At 34.2% G+C, this 20,158-nt stretch overlaps 1 protein-coding gene across 5 annotated transcripts in view; it reads right to left on the reverse strand.

The window, feature by feature from the left end:
* The window catches only part of PHKB (phosphorylase kinase regulatory subunit beta), a 71,256-nt gene that overhangs the window by 38,644 nt on the left and 12,454 nt on the right, over positions 1-20,158 (reverse strand). For all 5 annotated transcript variants that reach the window (XM_090149962.1, XM_031614920.2, XM_031614918.2 and 2 more), the window contains 7 exons: positions 17,195-17,302; positions 15,265-15,345; positions 10,002-10,117; positions 6,474-6,537; positions 3,587-3,682; positions 1,734-1,931; positions 1,050-1,107 (listed from right to left, as the gene is read on the reverse strand). In XM_090149962.1, coding sequence (XP_090006088.1) covers positions 1,050-1,107; positions 1,734-1,931; positions 3,587-3,682; positions 6,474-6,537; positions 10,002-10,117; positions 15,265-15,345; positions 17,195-17,302 — 721 coding nt within the window. The remainder of the gene's footprint in view (positions 1-1,049; positions 1,108-1,733; positions 1,932-3,586; positions 3,683-6,473; positions 6,538-10,001; positions 10,118-15,264; positions 15,346-17,194; positions 17,303-20,158) is intronic.

Raw genomic sequence — 20,158 nt, forward strand, 5'->3', positions numbered from 1 at the left:
CAATTTAAGTCTCTCTGCATGCACTTCAAATTTCACATGAACGAAGCTTCTGGATTTGGATGTACATGCACAAAGTCCACTAACATTTGTTGTATTTGATGAAATTGTGATACAGGGATAAAAACTAAATAAAAATAAATTAAAGAACAGTATTCGCAAGGTATGCGCTTTGTAATTTTTCCTTATGAAACAAAATAAAACCCCTTTGCTACCTTTACCTTAGTACAGATAATTATATTTTTTGTTCTTCTTAAAAATGCAAGAGAGCAGCATGAAGTGTCAATGCCTTTCTCCTGGGTTTTGAGCTTCACTGCTTTTGAAAAATGTGACATATTCCCTCAGAAAAAAATCAATTGTGGAACCTTACTAAATGTTCAAATAAAACATCTGAAGCTATGGGTAAGCACACATACACCCAGCAGGTAGCCTCTCACTATCTTCATGTGAAAACTATTTCACACACCAAAGGGAACAAACAGAAGCTAGAAAACCCAGCCAGATTTCCATCCATTCACAAGGCTGAAAACAAATAAATCTTTATCATGGCTGTAATCTGTACTCAGTTGCTAATTCGGACATTCCTTCCACATGAGTTCTAGCTTCCATCCTGAAATCATCCTGTGGATGTTTCTGCTATATCTCCCAACTTCAAGACAAGGTCTGTTGGTAGTGGTTGTATTTTTTTTATATATATCTTTTTTTTTAATCAATCTAACTGGCTATATGTAAAATGGCCATGAAGCACAGACATTAAAAAAAATAAAATTATATCAAGTTGTATTCTAAAACCAGAGTTCACATTACAAATAATGAAATACGGGTGGTTTGGTTTTTAGGTTTCTTACGCTTTGGCTTGAGGGGTATTTTTTTAGAGTATTCTTTTTGTTGTTTGTGTTTTTCAACCCATAAAGGTTAAAAATCTCAGTGAGATATTTAGTGTCACTTGTTACAATTTGCTTGTGCAGGGCAAAAATATGATTTTATAACTTCTGTCCAAGGACTTATCTCTGTAATGCCTCTGTAGACTAGGAAAATAAAGCCATACTTACCATCAATTATCATGAAAATAAAAAACAGAGGGAATTCACATTCAATGCCATCAAAAAGCTAAAAAGAAGAAAAATCAATCATATTTCAGCAATTTGGTTTAACAAAACATACTTCCATATCTCATACAACCATTTCAAAGCAACAAAAGACAAAAGTGAATGTCAAAACATTTTAGGACACCAGCTCTTCATTTAGCTTACAGTCTCTAAATTATACAGGCAGTATAGTGTACATTTACATATGCTGTGGCCAATTCTCAAACAGAATATTTATATCATTTATGTTTCATTTTCCACTGAGAAACTATTGGTGAGTAAAATATTAAATTTTAATTTAGATACCTTTTACTGATAAACACTGTGGTCAAAAGCAAAATTGTTTTCTATACACTCAGACTGTAGTCAGCTGTGAAATTAAATAAAATGATAAATAACTTCCTTATTTGTTATGTGAAATCATCTGTATGCTAAATGTAAATGGAAGCACATTCATTACAAAACAAATCAACAACTAACTTGCTGACTTGGCAGTCTCTCAAAACCACACATGCCAAATTACAAAATGCATCTCCTTCATTTGAAGCAATTTAGAATCTCAGATTGCAAATACTAAAAGGGATGTCTGTTTGGCTCTATTTTTTTAAGCATGGCCTAAACATTTTACAAAACCTAGGTCTTCTTTACCTTAATTTCTGCTGGTTTATAATAGCGGCGTGTTTTGTCCTCTAGTGCAGTTCTGTAACCATCCCTCAGAAATCTTTTAAATCCATATTTTCCTTTTAATTTTCTAATAATTTTATCTAGTGTTTGACTGAATAAAACCTCATCATCCAAAGCAAATGCTGGATAACTGATACAGGGCAGAAGAGCTGCATCGGTATTCTGCAGGAGAAGAGAAAAAAACATATTATAAATTCAATTAAATCTCCAACATTTATTGGATGCACAAAGTCTGTTTAAATTACTCAGTAAAGCAGACATTTGAAACACAATCTTTACCAAAATCATAATACCAATATATTGGAATAATGTGCAAAATAAGACCCCTAAAAATGTTAAAGAATAAACTAGGAACCCAGTATTCACACATATGATTTAAAAGACAACTCATTTGACTCAAAATGTGACCTAGTTTACAGTTGATAACCTGCAGGTATAAATGAATATATTGTAAAACTCCAAGTTTCTAGAAACAAATAAACATCCTCCAAGTTATTCTTAGAGAAAACAACAACACTGGTGCATACTATGCTCAAAGAGAATCACAAGAAGTTAACTGATTATTTAATCATTGCTGAAAAGGCTTTTCATTAATTTCCTCCAAGTGCCGTAACAACAGGCTTGTCTGATTTCATTTCATGAAAAAAATTTAAATGACATTGCTCAAGGAACACTGTGCAACTACTGTGAATTAAAAACACACCAAAATTACTACCTAGGATATGTAGCTTACCACTACAAGTAAGCTTACAGAAGTACAAAAAGTTAATTTTAAGTTCTAATTCTTACAGAATCACAGAATGGTTTGGGTTGGAAGAGACCTTAGAGATCATCTAGCTCCTCCCTAACAGTATGGGCAGGGACCTCTTTCACTAGATCAGGTTATCCAAACTGAGATTTTCTTGTTCCTTCCTGCTGATACATCTAAGACAATTTAAAATACTGTATTTTCAACAGTATCACTGACATGAAGCCGTATGGGGTGGTGGTGAGGAGGATATGAAGATTAGTTAGTACAAATAACTTACAAAATTGGTTGTGTTGGCATATATCAAGTCTCTAGCAAATAATAAACAGCGAAGGAGTTCTAGAAGCGCATAAAAAAATCAGCTGACTGTGCCTTTTGATTATACAGCATTGTAACTCTGCTATAATTCTTCTACGTAATGAGGAAATCATTAATGTTGAAGATTAATAGTCTGTTTCATGAACAAAAATGCTATTAAATTGCAGGATGAAAAAGTAGAACTCCACTGCTCTTCATATTTAGGTTTTTTTAATTAATCTGTACTTATGTTACTTAGATTTACTCACTGATGAAATATTTACTTGTAACAGTAGTTTATAATAACAAAAAAATCCTCCATATTCTGCAATTTATGATAATCAAATCTTAAAAGCCTTTTTTTTCCTCAACAAAAGAACAAATAAAAGCTAAAAGTTTCTTTTAGCAGCTTCAAAAATGCAGGCAGTAAATTTATAATGGAAACTCAGATACCAGGATAAAAACAAGACTACAATCCTAATTAACATGCTGCAGACCATCATTGTTTCATTTTGAAATTATTTAGGAAGCTACCAACTGGCTAACATTCTAACCTCGACATACATAAAAAAAAAAGAGTGCCATCACAGTTCCACTTCAGCGCGGTATTGCATCACAGTCATGTTTAACAAGCACATATTTAACAACAACAAACGCCCATCTTTATTAAGCAGAAGAAAATGATCATTGTAAAATTAAAGTTACGTTCATATCCATTTGTTTTCTCTCCATACTGTTGAGATTTTATTGTACATTTTCTCTAATTACTTACATGAGACCTTGACTCTCGGGGCAGCAATGAACACAGAGTCTGTCTGTTACGGTTATGGGCATCGAAATCCACAAATATAACAGACCAGGAACAGCCCTGTAAATGCAAATTTATTTAAAGAGAAATGAAGAAAGGTTGGCATATCCTGGTGAAACTAACTAGCTCTTTGTTCTACCAATGGTAATACTCTGGTAGCTGGCAATTTTAATCAAGAAATGAACAATATATATCCAAAATATTTTGTGAAAAGAACTTGAAATTCTAAACAAAATTAGCTGGCTTTGTCCATTACTGATTATGAATTGTATCATGTATCATTATGACACTCAAGTCATAACATCTTCCATTACTTCTTGATCAGCAATGGCTGTACTGAGGTGAAAAAAAAAAAAGTAGTTTTCCCTCCCTGTGATTATGGAAATGTTCCAAGTGGAGATGTTGAATATTTCATTGAAATATGCTACAATACAAATAATTGGATATTCACCTGAGGTATCACTTTGGAAAAGGACTTCAGTAGCAAATAAAAATGATTTGCTTTTTGGTCGTTGTGTTGCACACAAGCACAAGCTTACTTTGCAGAAAAATAAAAAAATGTGGCAAAAAAAAAAGTAGGTGAAGAACAAAAGTGTTCATCTTTATATTGGATGGCACAACCTAAATAAAACATTCATTTAAAGACTATTTTCTAGGTTTTCTTATTGGGATTTTAAAAGAAGCAATCTGTCTCCAAGTCTTAGTTTCTAATCACATTTCAATAAGAAAATTACCTCAAATTTTAATTATGCATTTAAGGAGTCCATTTCAGCCACCTTACTACACAATGATGTGTAACTAAGCTAACACTCTATTGTATGATGCATAAGCCTGTTTTACACAAAAGAACGTATGTGTAAGAGGATTAGTTCTTTACATATATTCATTTTCATTGCAGATAGAGTGAAAGGATGTATGCACTGTCTGTAAGACGTTCTCAAGCCATTCCTCTAAGCAGTGCCCACTTTTGTCAGTGCTACCAGAAGGAGAGAGAGGGAGAGAGTAAGAGCATTTTTGCCATGACAGTGACCAAAATCTGAACCTGTCACTCCCAGACATTCTTGTGGAAGTTCATGGATTTCTATCAAAAAATAACTAAACTGAGTGAAGAAGCAAGTCAGAACCTTAATTTTCTGAAGTTATGTAAGCTGAAAGACAATCAGTTCACACTGCCTCCTAAGTATAAAGAATCATGCTCCTTTAACAGTTCTTCCATACCAACCAGTTATAACAGTACAATGATTTTGAGATCTGGCTACAGTCATTGCACAATTAAGAGTAATTAAAGAATTCCTTCACTAGAATAATACATATAAACTACTTCATCTAAATTTATAAATATTGTTTCAAATACGCACAATAGATTGGGAATAAATTTAAGAAGTTTAGCATAGGATATTGAAGTGAAATAATGAGAAACTAAACAAAGAGACAATTTATCTGTTACGTTAAAAATTAATGTGTGAAACATCTTTTGCTGATGAAGCAGTTAGGCTTATACCTTGACTGTATTCTTAAAATTCTCACTTTTTATGAAACAGCATAAATTCTAGTATAACGAAGAGAAAAATGAATCGCATTATAAAAACATGAGCTCCTCTTTACAATAAAGTATATAAAATTCAGAGCACATTAAAAGCCAATTCTTTGTTCTTTATTCTACCTAGCACCTAAGAATTACACCAGGAGATGAATTAGAATTATTTGAGTATAGATTAAACAGTGTTTTGCTACATTAAAAAAAAAGTAGTGTGATTTGTGACAGAAATACTTTGTTTCTATTTACTGCTTCTATAATTTTGGTTTTTTGAGAGAGAGAAAAAAAAAAAACAACAGAATAGTTCAATGTGATTATCTACCAGTAAGTGAACATCATGTCTTCTCTGAATACAACCACAAATGCACAGGGAAACTTCACTATCCTGAGATACACAAACATACAACATACATGCACATATGAAAGGACGGATACAGTAACATGCATTTATATTTATTAGGTTCCACAGCATGAGTGGAAAAATCTGCATGGGAAGGCTGAACAGCCTGTTGTTCCCAGTGATGATTTATGCAGGTTGTACTACTGTAGATGCAGATGCAAACAAGTCCCTCCTGAGGGGCTCAGCAGGATTTCTCAAAGCTATTGGAACACAGCTGGAGCTAAGCACAAAGGCAGACTGCTGCAGACTGAAGGTCAAAATGGTTTCTGCTTATGCAGAATATCTTTGGAATAAATTTGCAGAGCATTTAAACCGGTTTTGCTTCAGCAATTTATTCATCCATTTTAGAATTTAGTAAAATATTTGAAAAAAACAAGCAGCCACATTTACTGGTGCTTGAAATTGGGAAGGTAAAAGATGCAGATAAACGTTGCTACTGATATACTGACAATGTATATATCATGTATGATCACTACTTAAGATCCTTATTAGTTCCTACTTCTTAATGTGTAAAATCAGCTTTTAGGAAAAGAAAACCAACACCAAAACATGTGAATGGACATCTAAAAAAAATTATAACAGGTGCCACAAAGCATGTAAGCATCAGAAATGCTCATTTAGAAGAATCACTTGTTTTATGCCACAAAAGACAACAAAAGAATCTGACAATAATAGGTGCTACAGCTTTTCATCAACACATGATTTAAAACAGAACAATTTTCATCTCAGGCATTAGAATAGCTCTAAAATTTCCTAGTCAAAACAGGCTTCTTTATTTGTGCATTTATTTCTGTGACTATGCTATTAAGAAAGTAATTTCTGACCACTACAAGAAAAGTTCATGCAACTCTTTTTTTTTTTCTTTCAGATTTTCAAGAAAAAAGAAAAATTTTAAAAAGCCACAATTTTATTACCTGATTTCCAAAGAGATTGAAACCATTAATTGCTTCCAAAGCTGCTTTTGCCAATCCCACAGAGCTGAGGAGAAATAAACAAACAGATAAACGACTAAATAGAGCCACAACAAACTATGCATATTGTAATTCAAGTCCAGGCTAATTTAATATGCTTTACAGTTTTCATAGCTATCATCTTTTCTTGATTTAAATTGTGTGCTTCATCTCGCATTTAATAAACTGATGATGAAATAAGACTTGAGTTATTTCGTGGCTTTTTTGAAAACTACTTTTCAGCATCTTTCTTTATCATCAAATGCCAGAGACCATCTGGAAAAAGCTCTTCTGTTCTCACTTTGCTACTGGACATCTGGCATCACGTATTTCAAGGCCTTGTTAACTAACAGAACATTTCCTTAGTCACAATTTTCAATTTAGGTCTCAGGCATTAAGCTTGTAATGGTTAAAATAATTTTTCAACATAATAACATGTTGATCTGGATTCACAAAAGGAGGAATATCTGATTTCAAATGTACCATGAGGTTTGACTAACCATGACTTGTGACAAGTAAATCCATAAAAACAATTCATGATAACTTTTGAGCACATAGGCTTTTCAACAGGTTTCAAGAGAAAAAGATCACTGCATGATCTTTTTCAGGGACTAAAGCAAGGCTTCTAGTTTTCTGATTTCTGTCTTTTCTAGGGTTGAGTGTGACATAAGTCTTTTTTCAACTGTCAGGGCCCTCCGTAGATTATTGCGATTTCTCATGCATTATCAAGAAGAACTCTGCAATCATAGCCTGCATTTGTCCCAGATCAACATCTGGAGCAGAGGAAGGTGAAATTAACCTAAAGAAATTATACTTTCAGTTTCCTAAAAGCATTAGTAAATTCACTTAAACAAAACATAATTTGTAATTCTCTGTATCATGAGTTATGCTCTCAGTAAAATACTTGAGGATAAACTTTAGGGATCTAAAATAACCTACTCTAAGGAACCTGCTTTAGCAGGGGGGTTGGACAAGATGATCTCCAGAGGACCCATCCAACTCCTGTGAAACACTAAAATTTGCATAGTCTTAGCAACTGCTAATGAAAATGCATCTTAAAGAAAAATCTTCAAAGAACCTTACACATCTTTAATCCTCCTCCCATTCACAATTTCCCACTTCCATCCAAAAACTTTGCAGTTCATTTGGAACATCAAACACTACCAGAAATGTTAAAAAACACAAGGAATAACAACACTATAGCAACTCTACAGCAAAACAACACCTATACTAGTACACCAGAGAGATGTGCAAGAACATGTTTTTTGGATTTGGAATGTGGGGATACTACACTTTGGTAACTTCATTATTCCCACAGTACAACTGGGGAATGTCAAAGACATTTTGCAGATGCCTGGAGAGCTGCTTGATCAAATGGTTATAGGACAAATTAATTTTTCAGAAGTTCAGCCATATGGGAATGGGACTACACTATAATAAAAGCTGTTAAAAATCTTGCCTATGAATCAGTAAAAGACATCAATTTACACACATCAGTGAAGACCTGAGTTCACAGAGTGATTTGCTATTTATCATTTATTAGAAGTGTTCTGAAATGTATTTAGATAGAATATTAAGACTAAAGACATAAAACATATACATCTTGTGACATATGCCTCAATTTGCAATCATTATCCACAGGCTTTGTATTATATAACAGCTTCTTTACAAAGAAAGTCACTTTCAATTAAATATGAGAATTAACTTCTAATTCTGAACACAAATACAGGCTCTGCGTAGACTTGAAGCTTGAGTTTCTAAGTCCAGAAGTCAAGCATTCATAACACTGAAATTTAAGTGATTCATTTTCAGCCCATAACCACTGAGGAAACATAAATACCATGCATGACTAGCCTCGATATGTTCTAATCACTTCTTGAATTATGTTCTTAGAGATTGCTTAGGTAGATACGCCATAGAAGTAGCACAAAGCAAGCATAAAGAATATTTTAGCGTAGTTTTCTCCACAATACCTAATTACATCTTTTTACACCTACTCATCTTCCATATTTTTATGATTTTTGAGACCTTTAATGACGAGAAAAAAAAATTGTCTCCTGGTTCCCTACAGTAAGGCAGAGTGCAAACATGCACACAAGAAAAGACAAACAGGAGCTATATCTATTTTGGATGATCAAAGTCTACTTCTTAAAAAAAAATCTCTGTACTTCCTTTCGTGCCAGTTCAGTGATGTGTTAGATTAGCCTATCAATCTCATAAAGCTTCTCCCTCAGAAAAACTGACCTACAAATGCCAGTCTAGATTAAGACAAAACAACATGCCCATCTCCATCTGGTTAGAAGATGTTCCTCCAGTTTTCCCCTCAAGGAAATTCACATATTGAATAATCAGGAAGCTGCAAACAGTACAAGATGTAGGAGTTTCAGAGTTCCTTTCACTAATTTGTATGAGATGAGATGTGGAAGGAGGTACATAATTCTCCAGATGAAGACTCCTGTAGTCTGATATTTGACAACTTAATAGACAAAAGAGAGGTAAAAAACAACGAATGAATAAAACAAATTATATGTTAACAATATCTTGGAGTATTCAGTTCTCATACTGGTACTAAAGCTTCACAAAGGTCATGAAAAAACATACCTAATTAATTGTTTTGCTGCAGTGGCATCACTATATTTACAGTTTAAAACATACATCTCTATGTGAACTAGTAAAAATTAATTAGAAATGAGGAACATGGATTCATATGGCAACATCTTTAAACGCTGGAAAAAAGTTGCTTTATTTTCAAGCCCATGATTATTATGACAATCAACAACAGGTATAGTCACTTTTATTATTGATAGAAGCTCAAAAATTCAAGAAAACAGTATTCATGCTATAAAAAAACAGATACACAGCACATGGGCAATTCCTCTAGAGTCAAGTGGATCATTCTAATATTAAAATTTTAATATTAAAACAGTAAGAACATTCTTGGTGTTATATGGGATGGGGTAAGGATACAATTACTTCTACAGTCTGGAGAACATTCTTTTGGAAAGAATCTGTGCACTAACCTATACTTCACAGCATACAATGACTTCCTCCCAACACGGCAGAGATGAGAAAAATCTAAATCCATGATTCAATACATATTTAAATCAGCGTATTCCTAGGCACTTTTGTGAATTTGATCTTCTGCACATGGCCTGTACATAATTTTCAGAATGATACACATGCAGCTGCACATAATTATTGTAATTTGAATACTCAAACAGCTAAGTATCTATGTGATTACTTCAGTATGCACATGATGATGAAATTATACTTCACATTTTTCCAAAATACATCTTGGTTTTTAGAGAACATTAATTTAGTCACTTTTCATGAACCTTTACCTTCACTTCCTATACATTTCCTGAAAAGGCGCCAACAGTTATTTTGCATTGTTTGTTTTTGTTTACTGTTTTTTAACTCATTACATCAATTCTTTTTTATTCATAGCACATTTACTTCTCTTATCTGAGAGCACTACATCCTCTCACTTACCTCGAATGTAGCTCTGGGCAGCCATTATTGTATTTGCTTCCTCTTTCCCAGACACCAAAGTCAGGTACACGATAGGCTCTCTCCACACAGAACACAAGATTTTGAATGAAGGAAACCTATGAGGAAAAAAAAAAAAGAAAAAAATGATTCAAGAAAATTCAAGCATATTTTCTGTTGTTCACTTTCTCAGAAAGACAGATTTGCTTCTATCCAAAATTCTTTTCAAAGTTTGATGTTCCCAAGATCAAATATTCTCTGTAAAAATGGTTTTCAGTCACTGAACATTAAAATCTGCCCCCAATCTGGTGGCAATGTGATTTATGTGGAAGCCCCTACAGAGCCAGGGACAAAAATGATTTCATATTCAAGACACATATTTCAAGAGCTCCAAAAAGGTGGCAGTTTGATCTTCTAAATCAGATTTATCCTAAAAATAGCTTCAGAGAGCAAGATAAATTAAATCCTTCAAAATGAGGGCACAGAAATCTTGATGCTGCTCCTTAATTCATATGATATGCTGAAAGTTCTACTAAATTAGCTGTAGATAATAATATATATTTATGCAAATTCAAACACACTCCTTTAATAACAAAAATAAAACCAGAACCAATTTATTCTAATTAAAATCCCTTCTTGGATCAACATGCTTCAACTGAATATTCAGGTTACGAAACTATAGCTGGGGACTCACTTAAGCAGACACTTTTTCCTCATTTACGCTATTAAAAGAGACAAACATCTGAGTCATAGAAACACTGAAATGTTGAAAGGCACTGGCTCCCAGTTTTAAATAACCTGAATATCTGTTTTGTCTTTTTCTCTATTATTTTCTTTAAATCTTAAAATGTTACCACTTCATATACACTCTTTATGCTAATACCAATCCCCCAGTGATATATAACATTCTAAATTTCCTTCCCTCTATTTATCATGTCACTGCTAAAATTTCACAGTGGGACGCTCATATGCAATTATTTATACACAAGTCTTTTCATAGCTACTACTTTCAAGGAAACAGACCACCTCAGTCTTAATATATGCCCAGTACTGTTCTTTCATATAACTTAGCATTTGGTTGTATTAAAATGTACTTTCTTTGAATTAAGCTAGAATGCTCAGTGATTCAGTGTGGGGCTTCTCCTATAATGTCATTAAGCATCACTATAAAATCTTGCTGATTACTTTCCACCAGTGATACTGCTCAGAACTTTAGAGAAAAATGATCAGTTACGGATATGTTATGAGACTAACTAGGAGTTTCCAAATAGCAGATTTACAGAAAAGGAAGGGGCAGGCAACTAAAGGGGAAGAAAATGTTTCCAAATGAAACCTTCATAGAACAATTATTCTTATCATGGATATGTAAATATTATAACCAAGTCAGTGCTAAAACACTTACAGAAGTTATGGATTGCAAATTAAGCTTATTTATCCATAAGTCAAGCATGTGAAGAGCAAGGTGTAATAAAGAATATGAATGAAGCATCAAAGAATGCAAATACCGTTATTATTTTTTATACATAGGTGTTTCAATCAAGTTCACTCACTTGCACAATCACATGCTGCTCTCTTTCCTATGGATGCAGAGATGAGACTAAATTAATTTTTCAACTACAAACAGATGCAACTAGGGGATAACTCACTGATAGTTGCAGTGCCTGACAACAAGCAGCCTAGTATACAATGATTTCCTCATAAGCCAAGAGTTCTGTGTACAAACATATCCATGCAGACAGCCTGCCAAAATTCCACCATCTGTCAGCACCTTCCACTGTGCTAGCACTGGCTCAAAACCCAGTCTAGGAAAAGGAAGACTAAATACATCATACAATTCACAGGAGAAGCACAATAAATAAATAAATATAAAAATAAAAAATTGAACACAGATTTCAAAGTAAAAGCATATGCACTATTTAATCTACAAAAGACATTATGGCAATCCGTGACATCTGAACTGTTCTTTTAAATACCAAAGTAAGCAATGAACAAGTGCTCAAGAAAAACGTTTCTATAAAGCAATGGCTGAAGTACACCACTGACTGCAACTCCTTCAAATTACTACTTAGGAAGAATTGACAGGCATGTATAATGCCCACTGCAGTACTCTTCCATTCCATTGTTACTCTCTTCATCATTCTTAAAAATAACAGGATTAAGCAATTAAGAAAACAGCAGTGTGTTCTAAGGTTTGGTCAGTTCTATCCTGTTGTGTCCTCAGGACTTACTTTAAATATTGTGTTGAAAAACAGCATAAACCAAATAGGCAAAAACATAGATACTAATTCCTAGAAAAGAACCTCAGCTAGAAATAACAACTGTGGGGAGAGAGAAATCTGATGAGGTTCAACAAGAGCAAGTTCAGAGTCCTGCACAGTGGAAGGAATGACCACATGCATCAGTACATGTTACGGGCTGACCTGCTGGAAAGGAGCTCTGCAGAGAAGGGCCTGGTAACCTGGTGTATAATGTGACCGTGAGCTAACAGTGTGCCCTTGCAGCCAAGAAGGCCAATTATATCCTGAGGTGCGTTAAAAAGAGTGGGGCCAGTAGGTCAAAGGAGGTCATCCTCCCTCCTTACTCTGCCCTGATGAGGCCACATCTGGAGTACTGTGCCCAGCTCTTGGCTCCTTAGCTCAAGGAAGAATAAAACTTCTGGAGAATGTCCAGTGGAGGGATACAACGATGACTGGGGCCTGAAGCACCTCCATTACGAGGAAAGGCTGAAGGACTATTCAGCCTGGAGAAGTGAAGACTGAGGGAGGATCTCATTAATGCTTATAAATATCTAATCAGTGAGTGTCAAAAAATGAGGCCAGGTTATTTTTGGTGGTGCCCAGAAACAGGACAAGAAGCAATGGAGACAAATTGGAACACAGGAAGTTCCATAAAAATGTGATAATAAACTTCTTTACTTTGAGAGTGACAGAGCACTGGAACAGGCTGCAAAGGGAGATTGTGGAGTCTCCTTCTCTGGAGATATTCAAAACCCATCTGGACACTTTCCTGCTCAACTTACTGTAGGAAACCTACTTTAGCAGGTGGTTGAATGAGATAACCTGCAGAGGTCCCTTCCAACCCTTATGAGTCTGCGATTCCATTTCTTCTTTAAACAGTTCTGAAGACTTCTGCTAATAAAGTATGTTGGCAAACAGCAGTAAACTCTGGAACCATTAAAAATTATTATGTCTCTACTGTAATTTGAGCTGAAAGGTGGAAATAGCTCTTAACTCTGCTGAACCATTAAATCTGAGTGACAGGTAATATCTTTCATACTCCTGTTCAGCAGCAAGTAGATCTAAAAGCCACTACTACTTAACTTCAAGCAACAAAAAAATTTGATCTTGTCCCATCTACTGGCAAGTCCAAATTCTCCAAATGTAAGGAATTATATGCAGCATAACAGTTTCTTCATGATCAAGGTTTTTAGCTTTTCAACACTTATTAGGTAGTATTTGTTTGTTTCAAACATACAAACCCCTCCTTCATTTCTACTATTTTCAGTAATCACTGTTGTCCGTCGTTATCCTGATCTCCTTTTCTGGAGATATTCAAAACCAACCTGGATACTTTCCTGCTCAACCTACTGTAGGAAACCTACTTTAGCAGGGGGTTGGATGAAATAACCTGCAGAGGTCCCTTCCAACCCTTATGAGTCCATGATTCTGCCAATATCTGTTTATGTACGTATTTTATGAGATGCACTGTTAACATAAAGCTGTTATTTCACTGACAAGTGTGAAGTCATTGTTTACATCCATGCAGCGTACCAGCAAAACAGTATTCATTCAGAAAAAAAATGGAACAAAAAAAGGTGCTTATTGTGTTCAATAAAGAACTTAAAAATCTAAAAGATATTTTATAAGTTTTATCCATAGGAAGATTATCATGCGCTAGAACTGACAGTGACCTTCCTACTCCATGTTAATTATTCTCAAAGAGCTCAATTATGGAACAACAGATCCCGTGAATCCATCCTTTTAAAGACAACATCACTTTTCCAATGAATTATTTCAAACATTTCAGAGGGGCTGCAGCACCTCTCCTATGAAGAAAATCGGAGGTAGCTGAGCTTGTTCAGTCTGGTGAAGAGAAGGCTCCAGGGAGATCTCATAGAGGCCTTCCAGTACTTGAAAAGAGCTTAGAAGCAAGAGGGAGATCGAATTTTTCCGTTTTCTGATAGTAATAGGACAAAAGTGAATGGTTTTAAACTAAAAGAAGGGAGATTTAGATTAGATATTATGTGGATTTTTTTTCACTCAGAGGGTGGTGAGGCACTGGCATAGACTGCCCAGAAAAATTCATTGCTTACTTTGGTATTTAAAAGAACAGTTAAGATTTCACAGATTGCCATAATGTCTTTTGTAGATTAAATAGTGCATATGCTTTTGAAGTGAAAAATATCCATTGAAAGGAGACAATAGACAATGATTTTTCTGAAGATTTTGTAATTAAATGAAAATGTCTGGAAGATAATATAATTTATATGTCAAGCTAAATAAATAAATCTGCTTCTTCACAGATATAATAGCAATTGTGAAAAAATAATACAAAGCTATCACATGATCTAACTAGGTTGTCATGAGAGAGGAGGTAAGTTGAATCTCTTAGTTTTATCTAAAGAGAAGTCATTTATCAACATTTACGTTATAGAAATATAAAGCAAATATGCTACGACTGGATAAATCTTTATTCCTTTAAATATTACTACATTTAACATTTTTAAGGCAAAACCATAGCAAGTGTTCAGCAGTCCAGGGAAAGTTTAAACATATCAAGATTAAGAAAAATAAAATAAAATAAATCCATAGTTTCCACCTCTGTCTCAATACCATGCCTCATTTTGGAGCAGAACATCATGTTATCAGGATACAATTTTATCTTCAACAAGGCCACACTGACTATTATTTTTTCTTTCAGAATAAACACTTTTTTTTTTTTTTTTACCATAATATAAAATTGTCCATTCCAGCAAAACATTATTATAATAACAAACTTACTGTCATAGCAGACCTTTTCAGCGTCAGCCACGAATCTTTCATAAATATCAGGGAACTATAAAAGTTTCCAGTGTCATGCTACATTGACTCATTGTCTATCCATCTCTTTGCTAACTATTCATTTATTTTACCGTCCATCCATTGCATTTATCTTTAATGAGGACCAATAAAAATGGAAAATATCTACAGTACATTTCCAGAACAACTAATTCAGAGCTGGCAATGACAAGTCAAAGCATGCTATAACATCAGAAAACATTTTGTACCTCATCTGTGTTGTAGATAATCTGCAGCCCCGAAGAGATCATCTCAACCAAGTAGAGGAGAAATAATGACACAGCATTTATCTGAAGTAATTAAAGACAGAATGGAAACAATAATTACATTTACGTCAAATAAACAAAAAAGTTAAATGCAAACTTAATAATAAAGATGGTACTGGTACAACACAGGATTAGTTTTGGTTCTTCAGAAATATTATCCTAATATATTAATTATCCTATATAAATTGATGTGGTAACAATAAAAAAAGTGTAACAACTAAATTATTTATATTGTAAAAAATAAAATACTTTTTGCTGCGGAATACTGCTTTGACTGATAGGAAGTCATATCAGTCATAAGTTGCTCAAGTTTACATATGTGGCAATTCACCAACAGGCAAATAACATATCAAACAGTACACACAGCATATCTGAAAAACAGATCACTTTATGTAACTGGATCTTTAGCATTATCACATGACAGAAGTATAATTGTAACATTCACAGTATGATGACCTTTGTGTAAAACTTTTGTTTTGTTGCAATACATGACATTTACTATTAACAATCACTACCTTCAGTAGCCATATTGGACGAGCACTATCATGTTTGTTTACCATGAATCAAAGTAAGAGTCTATCAATTACTCAAAGTAAGACTGCTTTTATTACACAGAATTACAACAAAATTGAGAATCTGTAAATCTTCAATGGAGAAAGCAAGTGTACCTTACTTCAGTGACATATAAAAATACAACTTCAGTATATGAAATTTTGAGAAACTATCCAGAATATAAATTGGATTCTCATCATAAATCAATCAGATTAATAACAACTTTCAGATTCTATAAACTCCAAAAGATTTAAAGACCACTAACTTCAATTTCTTAATACAAACTGAGAAGCATCAAGTAAAGCAACATTGGCTGGCCAGCTACTTAGCATACTCCTTTCTTTCCCACAGTTACCCTCTGACTGCTAGAGATCTGCTGATGACAGAAGGAAATGTGCATTCATATAAAATTGAGGCTTAGAACCATTATACAACGCTTCCCAGGTCCCTAAACTGTTGTTTCCTTCTTTCGATAAAAAAAAAATACACCAGATATGTCAAAATGTCAACTTAGGATAACTCCCAAATTCATTCTTCTCAGAACTTAGGTTTTCTGAATCCAATACCTCTACTACACAAATATTTTGGTGATGTTGGCACTGTGAATAATTGTCAACCTACTGTCACTTGAGAATAATTTCAGTAGTAATTTCTGACTTAAGAATACATAGGTTTATGGGAATACAAAAGGACACAGTTAAGAATGCAAAAAGGGATCTGAAGATAAGAAGAAAAAAGTACATCAGTGCTTTAGAAAATTAAAGACAATTGCACAATGAATAGAGCAGTTAGTTATACAATGAATCTGACTAGAAACCACTGTACAGAATAATAAGCAACAAATCTGTAACTAGATAAAGCAGTTGACAGTGTCCATTAAATCTTTGCTATGAATGAAAATTACTCAGACTTATGGACAATTAAGCTGAGAATGTTAATTAAAAAAATTAAGAGTTCATTGCAAAAATCACACTAAATCTTTCATTTTACTGACTATTACAAATATTTTAATACCAGGATTATTTACTGACATCTGTCATTTGGTCTCAAAAAGCAGCATCATTAAAGGGAAACACCATTCACCGCCAAACTCCCGCAGGTATTTCACTACCTTCTGACCAAAATATACTACTGAACTATATGTGAAAACAGTCTGTTCTTTTTGTAAAAAGATGCAGAAAGAAATTCAATGTTACAGTGGTTAGCACATCTAACTCAAATCTAAACAAATTCTGAGATGCTCCATCATCAAAGAATCAAAAGAGTAACATTATTAAAGGTCATCCAGACTTTCATTTACACATGCACACACATTCTTTACCTGAAGATGACCATATTCATTATGGGAGAAGACCTCATCTCCAGTATGTGCATTGAAAACAGAATGAAGACATCCAGAGGGCTTGGGGTCTTGCTTAAACTGCTGAACCTAAAAGTGAATTAAGACCATAAACATAAAAACAAAGTCAGTGATTTCTGTCTGCAGAAATTATATACAACTGCAAATTCAATATATATATAACTCAGGTGTTTCAAAATTTCCTTATATGTGCATCAAGCTGTGTGAACTTAGAAACTACAATCCCAAAATATATCAGAACCTACATTATACATAAAGTATACACATAGTGGAACAATAAAAATTATTCAGTCCATTTTTCTAATTTATTTTGTTTTCATAGAAAAAATATCTTACAGGAAGCTTCAGATGCTTATTCATCTTTACCTTCAAGTCAAACACCTCACTGTAGTAGGGCTGAAACTTTAGTAGAAAACATGCTGAAGTATATCATGTCTACTTTGAAGTCACAGAACTGAAATGTGCTTAGAGGATACTGTCTCATAAGCTTCCAGGTGATTCATCAGCTCTCCATGCATTCCATGCTCTCCCATACATGGGACGACTCCTCTTTCTCACTTGTCTTTCCTAAAATGCCTATATCCATCCATCACAGCACTCCAGTTACACAAGCTATCCCACCATGCTTCTGGGATTCACTGAGATCACAGCCCAAAACCTGCACATTCTTCTCACTGTTCCTGTTTCTTCCCCACAGTGCAGTGAATGGGCACTTCTGGGAGACATCCAAGCACACTTATTTCCCATTAAGGGCATAAAAGCTTTCTCCTCCATAATGCTGTCCCATAGGTACCTCCTGATTCACATACATACACTTGGAGCCATTCCACTTGAGCTGATTGCTAAGAGAGTATGCCTTCTCTTTACAGCACTCTGGGCACTTTGCCTGCCTACCATCACTGACCACTTCCTCACTTGACTGCGAAGAACTTTCTCTCTCCCTTACGACTTTGGTATAAAGCTCTTCTTGCTGGAGGTCAAGAATCCAAAACTTACATTGGGAATAGCAATTAGCATTTTTATGAATCATAATCCATACAATTGAATAACTCTTGTTGTATCATTTTATGAGATTCTTTTAAACTAAAAATAATTTATAAATAAGTTTATTCGGTGATGTATGGTGAGATGCTTAGGGAGCATCTCGAAAGCACTGCTGATAGTTCAAAAAGATGACAAAGCTCACAGAGAGGAAAAATAGTACCCCAGATCATAACAACTACAACTCATGGGCACTATCATTGGACCTCAGAATTAGCCACTAAGGTAGTAATTTATCTACTGCATTCCTTTTCTAATACAAGAGATTAACAATAAAGGAGCAAAATAAGAACTACAATGGTCTTAAAAGTAGTTTTGCTTCCAATCTGGAATGTCAGAGCGTAAGAAAGGCAGAGAAAAGAAATCTTCCCAGAGAATGAAGGTAATGAAAGAATATCCTTCTCTGTTCTTCCTCAAGGCATGCTATGCAGCAGTTCTTTCAATTACTCTAACCAGCATTGACAGTAGCTAGATCCTGTTTCACGACATTTTCCACACTGACCTGAGCTTTATGGAATATACCTTTCCACCAGGAAAAAAATACACAGCATACATATAGTGTAGGGCCCAGTAGAATAAGTGATATTGTATGGAGTTATGTCTAGTCAGGGAACATATTCAACACATTTTAGCTTATAACTCAAGTTCATTAGCAATAAAATGCAACATCCGCAATTCCTGCAACAAGTAGCATAACCTAGACAGTGCAGCCATGCCTCACCATTTGGGTATATATAGCTCATAATATTAAAAACTACCATTCCTTAGGATGAGGTCAGCACATACAAAGCCCGTCAGATAAAATCAAATTTGAATTATGTCTGTCAGATAAGTGACATAGCTTATTACTACACAGCAGGAAAAGGGAACCTTTTACAGTAATGAAAGTGAAAAATGACAACCAGTACATCAACAATTTGACAACTGTGTTAATTTAATACTTATTCATCATAAATGCATTTACCACCCTCAAAACAAACTACTCCATGTAAAAGAGAAAAGTAACAGCTTGAATGTAACAGGATCAATTTAGGTCAAGATTACTTAACTATCTGAGACTACAAGGAAAATGGAAAAAAATATGTCAGCATAAATGCCACTGGTAACATGGCTGATTTCTTACTATTATTATTACTACTGACACACGCCTACAGATTTTTACATTCCAGTTTGTGTACTTATAAGCAATGTGAACTTCACAGTAACATGAAAATGACTTTTAATAACGGTTTAAACTCAGTGACATGAAACTTAAAATAATCACACAGAATACATATATTTAACTATCTGTAGCATTACTGCTAACTACTATGCAAAACTAAACCACTACATCTAAATTTTGACAAGGAGAAGACTTGTACTCTGACAAGAGGATTACAGGCTGAATATATACATATATAAATTGTAACTGCATTATAACAAATAAATTACCACTTCCTCATTCACTTTGGATTACTGCCCTTCTGAATTTACAGCACTACATCAAATAAGATTGCTGAAGAAAGCAGCCCAAATAATCCTAATGATCGTGTATGTAATGAAAAAAATGCAATAACAAAGTTAACAGTCCAAAGAACCTCTCTAACCTTAGCTAAGTGAAATTCTGCATCTTTCCACTCAAGTAATCAAAAGGCATAAAAAAAAATTCCACAGTATAAACAACCTAATGTTTAAATGAGGTAAATAACTACAAAATGAACCCCAAGAGGTTTCAAATATGCCTTGCTGTTCAGTCCCTTTGCAAAATTCTTGTTTCTTTTGTTTCTTAGAACAATGCAAACCTGGCAAAAAAGAAGCAGCTGTTCTTTACTGGACCACACAGTAATATTACATTTCCCTTTTGAATTTTATCTATATTTAGGAGTTAGCATTTACAGCTTAATT

This window comes from Phasianus colchicus, chromosome 13 (assembly GCF_987193195.1).
Source record: "Phasianus colchicus chromosome 13, bPhaCol1.hap1.1, whole genome shotgun sequence".
NCBI lineage: Eukaryota > Metazoa > Chordata > Aves > Galliformes > Phasianidae > Phasianus > Phasianus colchicus.